This window comes from Sinocyclocheilus anshuiensis, unplaced genomic scaffold, assembly GCF_001515605.1.
Source record: "Sinocyclocheilus anshuiensis isolate Anshui unplaced genomic scaffold, SAMN03320099.WGS_v1.1 scaffold274, whole genome shotgun sequence".
In the NCBI taxonomy this organism is placed as follows: domain Eukaryota; kingdom Metazoa; phylum Chordata; class Actinopteri; order Cypriniformes; family Cyprinidae; genus Sinocyclocheilus; species Sinocyclocheilus anshuiensis.
The window spans coordinates 301965-309259 of record NW_015547698.1 but is presented as its reverse complement, the minus strand read 5'-3'; the positions used below and the strand labels follow the sequence as shown (position 1 = coordinate 309259).

General features: G+C 38.1%; 1 protein-coding gene across 2 annotated transcripts in view; it reads left to right on the top strand.

Moving 5' to 3' along the window:
• LOC107703773 (meteorin-like protein) overlaps positions 1 to 1890 on the top strand; it is a 2420-nt gene extending 530 nt beyond the window's left edge. Inside the window, exons 2-3 of one of the 2 annotated variants that reach the window (XM_016506500.1) lie at positions 75 to 134; positions 1330 to 1890. In XM_016506500.1, coding sequence (XP_016361986.1) covers positions 110 to 134; positions 1330 to 1601 — 297 coding nt within the window. In that variant the 5' untranslated portion in view covers positions 75 to 109 and the 3' untranslated portion in view covers positions 1602 to 1890. Of the gene's footprint in view, positions 1 to 19; positions 135 to 1329 lie in introns of those variants that run through there. The other variant, XM_016506499.1, reaches the window with a different exon arrangement.
• The last annotated feature ends 5405 nt before the right edge of the window (positions 1891 to 7295 follow it).

Below are 7295 nucleotides of genomic sequence, written 5' to 3'. Positions count from 1 at the left end.
TGTGTGTGTGTGTGTGAGTGTGTGTGTGTGTGTGTGTGTGTGTGTGTGTGTGTGTATGTGTGTGTGTGTTTCAGCTGCATGCAGGCCCTGTGCTGATGACGAGCTGCTGATGGTGATCTGCACCAGCGACTTCGGTAAGATCCACCTGCTTCTTACTGTTTTAAACTCTTATTTACCCTATTATTAAACTCCTGTGAAGTCATGATGTATTTTCCAGAAAATAAGTCACACCTGACTATAAGTCACACAGTCTCATTGTTGAGAGAAAAAAAGTTGCAAAATAAGTTACATAAGTGGTAAAGTCACATTTTATTACTACATTCATAATGTAAAATACAGGTTAATAACATTACTATAGACATGTATTTTATGTTTTGTGTGCTTGACATTAATTGCATTGTATAAGTTGCTTTGGAGAATAAGTCGCCGCATGTTTCAAATTATAAAAAATGTGACATTCCAAAAACGGTAATAAAAAAAAAAAAACATAATTTGCGCATGTTTTGCATGCTTCATATTGATTTCATTATAAAAGCGTTGGAAAATAAATCGCAGCACGTTTCAGATGAAGAAAAAAAACTGCTTATATTTTGGAAAATAGGGTAATTACAAGGAAAACAATTATTTGCGCATGTTTTGCATGCTTGACTTTAATTGCATTATAGATGTCGCGTTGGAATATAATGTGAAGCACATTTCAGACGATTAAAAAACACAACTTGTATTTTGGAAAATAGGTTAATTAAAAAGAAAATACTTCATGCATGTTTTGCCTGCTTGATATCAATTGTGTTATATAAGCTGCAGCACATTTGTGACCCTGGAGCACAAAAGCATTCTTAAGTCGCTGGGGTATATTTGTAGCAATAGCCAACAATACATTGTATGGGTCAAAATTATCGATTTTTCTTTTATGCCAAAAATCATTAGGATATTTAGTAAAGATCATGTTCCATGAAGATATTTTGTAAATGTCCTACTGTAAATATATCAAAACTTAATTTTTGATTAGTAATATGCATTGCTACGAACTTCATTGGACAACTTTAAAGATGATTTTCTCAATATTTAGATTTTTTTGCACCCTCAGATTCCAGATTTTCAAATAGTTGCATCTCAGCCAAATATTGTCCTCCTATCCTAACAAACCATACATCAATGGAAAGCTTATTTATTCAGCTTTCATATGGTGTATAAATCTCAATTTCGAAAAATGTACACTTATGGCTGGTTTTGTGGTCCATGGTCATATTTCAGATGTTAAAAATTGTGACTTTTATTCTGTAAATCGTGGTAAATCTCCGTCACTGCTGCTGCTCTTTCTCTCAGTGGTGCGCGGCAGTATTCATCACGTGGAGGAGGATGATGAAGCTCAGGCGTCAGTGGTGTTGTCGTTGAGTCACGTGTACCGTCAGAAGAGCCGTGTGTTTGTGTCTGGCGGCAGGGGGCGCGGGCGCGGCCGGTGGACGGGTCGTGTGAAGATACCGCGGCGTTGCGGACCGCGAGCAGCACAGGGCGAGCTCCTCTTCACGGGCGCGGTGCGGTTCCAGGAAGCGTGGCTGCGATGTGCTGCTCTCTATAAAGACTTCATCAGACTGTAACGAGCGGCTCTGGATGCGGGGACAAACCCCTGCCACATAGACACAGACTGAGAGATGCACAGACAGACCTCTGCTGGTGTTACAGGACTCTGGCTGAATCTCATCAAAAAATGCATGTTTTTTTTGTTCATGCCTCGGTCCGGGTCACATTTTATCCCAAAATTAAAAGAAATAAATAAACTATATTTAGGATGCTTGTAAATGAAATTAGGATTATTTTAGAACCAGTTTACATGATTTTAATAATAATGAAACATTGCCCCTCCAAAATTCTCATTACTGCATTTAATCCAGAGGCTTTTTTTTTTTATTACATTTTTATTTTAATTTATAATTCATAATTTTTAACTGGGGTTTCTTTAGATTTATTACTGTCAAATGTTTCAATTTTACAGTTATACTGTTCTTTAATCATCTTAAATTTAAATTCAATACTGTAAATCCTGCCATTATGTATGAATATTTCACTTATTTCAATATTTAATTTACTTTAACTTTGTTGATATAATAATAATAATAATAATAATAATATTGTTATAAATTATATTATTAATATTATTATTACAATTATTATTAAGCTTGATTTGTGAATACTAATTAAACATATTTAAACACAACTTAATAATGTATGTTCTGTGAACCAAAACACTGTCATAATGTTAGAATTATAATAATAAAGTGAGGGGAAAAAAAACAATAACATTGTATTTAAATAGTGAAACAGTTGTATATAATGGCTCTATTTGTAGTGCTGAATTTAAATAATATTTTTTTCATATTACTGTAATAAAAAAAATTAGATTTTTAAAAAATTGTCCTGAGAATAATGGCACAATTTATTTTTGGATTTTTTTTTAATGCAAAATATTTCTTGATTTGTGTTGATTTTGGGGTGAAATGAGGCCCTGGGTGTGTTTTTGGCAGGTTTTTCAGTGGGTCCAGATGGATGGATCTCAGTCATCAATCCTCCCTTAAGTTGCGGTTCTTGGTTACGGACAGAAGTTGTGTTTGTTTGTTTCTGTCTGTTCTTGTTGTCTGATTTCATACGTCTGAAAGTGATACAGAGAAAGTGTGTCGTAATGTGTGTGTGTGTGTGTTTGTGTGTTTGTTTTTGAAATACTATTTAAGATTCAGACTCAAACAGCAATAACTGTGTTTCAGTATGCTTTGCATGACCTGATTTGGTTCGACTAGCTTTATTTCCGGTTCAAATAACCTTACATTTTTGTTGAATGGTTTGCTCTTTCTTGATTGTATGTCTTCTTGATTATAACCTAACGTGAAAAAGACAATAACTTGTCCTGTGTCTCCATTGTTCTTTTCTTTTGCTTTGTTTGATATGTATTGTCAGTTCCGTGTGTGTGTGTGTGTGTGTGTGTGTGTGTGTGTGTGTGTGTGTTTGTGTGTGTGAGAGTGTGTGTGTGAGTGTGTGTTTGTGTATCATGAACTCTTGCCTGCACGCGTGTGCTGCTGCGAGACGATGAACGCTGCTTTTGTTTAAAGCTTTGTTTATAGTTATTGAGCGGTCACTTCTTCTGACTGACGACTGGACTGTGTTCATGAGCGAGTTTGTGGGGATTACGCGTTTATGCTGTGTGTGTTTGTTGAGTTTCTGTTCCTTGGACTCAGAACGAGTCTGGAATAAAACACTCCTAATGAAAACATCATGGTGTCATTTTCATGTTTCTTGTGTTTGTGTTGCAGGGTGTTTTCTACAAACTGCCCAACTGTGGAGAACATTGTGAAATGTTCATTTTATCATGTGAACACAAGCGCTTTCAGAAACACAAGCCTGATTTCATTGCTAAAAGTATGTTACCTGAACACCTTTATAACAGGATTTTGAGGAAACAGGTCTGTTTTCTTTCAGATCAACTGCCGTCATTTGGTTGAATAAATTATGCATCTAACCCTAATAAAGCAGGTTAGATAAACATGTTGATATATAGCTGTAATGATAACACATCTGGTTTAATGACACAGGTATTTGAAAGAAAACTCTAGCGCCCCCTTGAGTACTGCGGTTTAAAAACGTTAAGTATGAAATGAAATGTTGAACAAGCCTTGAGAAAATACATTAATGAATAATTCTGTGCATTTATTATAACTATTAATTATTATTTCTTCCTAGACAATTCTAGGTTCCTCGAACGTTCTGGGAAGGTTATTTTCTGGATTGAAAAAAAGAACCAGCAGAGATGTTTCTAAAATGTTATTAGGCTATTTGGTTCCCAAAACAGCCATATGAGAACGCTAGAGGAACGTTCTGTGTTTGTTGGGTTAATAAATGCACTGGTATTGTAATACACAATTCATCGGTGCTTCTTATTTGAAAGAAAATGGCAGTTTTTCAGTAGTTTTTCCAATTTTGAAACGTTTGAAATATTAACCAAATCCCATGTCAGTTTCACATTTAGAAATGCATCGCAGTGCAGATGCCAAATACATTGAGATGCCATTTCATGTTGTCCTTGGCGTTCACTTTTTCCCACCTTTAGCCTATTCCAAGTTAAAGTTAACAATAACAACACAGCAGTGCACTGTGCCAGTCTCATTCAGTGTTGCATTCATTCTGAGATTGGATTTCCAACCTTGTGTGATTCTGAAACCAATGTTTTATTAATCCTTCATGTAAAATATGAACCGTTCTTTACCGCTTTACTGTTTTTCCGTGAATTTCTGCCAAGTTGGATCGTTCTTGTGTGTCGTTCAGGGACTCCACTCGTGTTCATTCATGGATGAATACCGCTGTAGGATACTTTCTCTCAAACATTAAAAATAAGACCAGGAGCATGCATTAAGAAACTAAACAGTCAATATATATATGTATATATATATATATATATTGGCATATCGGTGCATTCCAGTGATTAGTGATATCTGGATAAGTGCATATGTCTTCAGACAGCAAATCTGGCGTTTGTTTGTGTTTGCTCACAGATCTTGGGCAAACCCTCTATTCGTCTCACAGACCACGACAGTTAATTGTGTTTCGATGCTGTCACAGCAGCATTGTTCAGAGCTCCGAAAGCGTTCTGTCTGACCCGTTCCTGCATGCATCCGATCATCTGTGGGCTCATCTGATCTGTGTTGAGTCTCTAGACTTTCACTCGCTCAGCTGTCTCGAGCACGGCTGGAATGAAGCACAGACAGCACGACTCTGAGTGCGTGTGACGGGTTATTATTAACACCGCTGATGTGACGCAGAAACTCTTTCCAGACCGCCCATCTGTGTCTCTGCGCCGTGTGGTTTGCGGGTCTCTACTGGAAGCCAGTAAAACCATTACACCCCCGAACTTGAGTTTTAAGGGCGATCACGCTGGCCTGACCCTCGAAACACCCAACAGCTCTGACACATACACCCCAGCACCGGACACCCAACACCCCCTGCAGCACACGAGTCTCTGCTGTCCGGGGTCAGTGTGACCGGCCGTCGGCTGGAGAGCAGCTGAGCGGAGAGAAACTAAAGCCTGCGCTCAAATACGATTCTACGATAGACTACAGTGCGCCCTGCTGGACAGTATAGGTAAGTGCATCACTGTATAGATTTACTCAAAATGCATTTTCCCCAAGCGTGCCACACAAGTCCTGAAAAGTAAAGCCAAATCGTTTTGATCGCCCCCAGGTGGTCATAAACCTCGCCCTCTCCATGTCTAATAGGAAGTGGGACAAACTAAAGAGTTATTAAATTTTTTCAAATATTTTTTTTTGTTATTTTATGCAGTTTTTATCACGCTGATGTAAGTTCAAGTGCTCGTTTTATAAATAAGCTTGCTTTAGTTCGTTATTTCATGCTATAAAAACAGGAGTGTGACGTCATGATCGATGGGTGATACAGCTGTATAAAATATATATATATATAGTATAAATATATTAATTTGTTACTTTTTTAAATATGACTAGCCTAGGTGGTTAGTAGTTGTATTTATCTTATTTTAACAAGCCTCTTCTACGGCAGTCAGCAGATATCAAAATTGGAGCAGTCAGGCTAATTGAAAAAGGGTCAGGGGCATGTGCTCGCGATCGACGCACTACTGCGCATGCGCAGACACGGGTCCCGAATCAGTGCAAGATGTCAGCGCCCTATAGGTTGTTCGCATTTGACGTCATTGCTGTGGCGCGAAATGCAGCTGGAGGGCAAGAAGCGATTTTTCTATATAGGAATTGCTAGCAGAAACTCAAAATGCCTATGTTTTGCTTTGTTTATGGATGCTCAAATCGGTCAAACCAAGAAGCCACAAGGAGCTTTTTATCGTGTACGAAAATGTTGTTGTTCATAAGGGGAGAAAAGGCAAGAAATTGACTGAAAAACGCAGGAAAAAGTGTCTTGTAAACCTGCATCTGCGGTCGGGAGGAGCCGAGTCGGCTAATGCTCATATGTGCAAATGGTTAATATAGTAATATATTAATAATATATTAATAAAGAAATACATAAAAAGATACAGGGCTGCCAACTCTCACCATTCAAGCATGAGACAGTCAGAAGTCACTCAATGCTAAACGCCACACGCAAACACGATGTAAATAAGATATTAAATGTGCAGTTTAGAGAGCTTCATTGATTATAACAGAACAATGTGAGATTGTGATAAATTGGAGTGAGTGACAGCTTTTTAGTGATTATATGGAAACGCTATTTGCTTGCTTTCTAGGCTATAATCAATTCAGTTTGAATAAAAGTTTTGTTTTACGTGCTGCTAACAGGACCAGCGGCCACATACCCTGTACTGTACATGCAGCAAAGTTTCTGGAGTGACATATATCCCGCATCTCTCATATAAATGTGGGTTATGTCAGGGTTAGCCTATATCCACCGCCTCAATGGCAGGCAAGCATTCCAATTTAGTTGAAAAAATCGCTCCTCTTCATAGTATTAGGATCATGTCCAACGTATGTTGTGATTTTCTGTTTATACCTTTCTCTTGTAATAGTGTCTAAACCAGTACAGCACGGACTTTCCTCCATCTCATCCGTTCTGCTTTTTACTTCCTGCCCTCCATCTGAATTTCACGCGTCATCAGAATCATGTGATTGCAAACAACCTATTGGGACACTGGCGGCTCCACTTTTTTACAATGGAAGAGCGTGAAGGTGCGTCGTCCATCTTTTTTTTTTACAGTCTATGGTTCAGGGCGGACTATATTTTTGTCATTTTATTAGGTTAATGTTGATGCTTCAGCTAGAGATGATGTATGGGACAGCTGTGGCTGCAGTGAACGGAGACTTGAATTGTGTTAATTGGGTTTCTTGCCTTAGTAATGACATTCATTCTCGCTACATGAGATGTGTCTGTGATTATACTGCATTAATGCTGTTATACTGCATTTGTGTGAAATATTGATGGTTTCTAATATAGACGTGGCGTCATAATGATGGTATTAAGAGGTGGATTAATTCAGGTAGGACACGCTGAAGGCCTAGGTGTGAAATGCACGGCCGCCACTGTTGGGATCATTTTCCCCCAAATGATGAACGATAAAAACACTGACAGCCAATCAGAAGCCATCTGGCTTTAAAGCATGTGATACAATTAAAGTTATTGTACTTTATTCTTGAACGTGCGCAAAAGAGTTTGCTCTGCCTCATAAAAGGTGTGCGATCACATCACGTTGTTAGGAAAATAATGGACATCGAACATCCCTTTTTTCCTGTTTAAATGTATAAAATGAAGAAAAGTATCTCGACATCATGTCA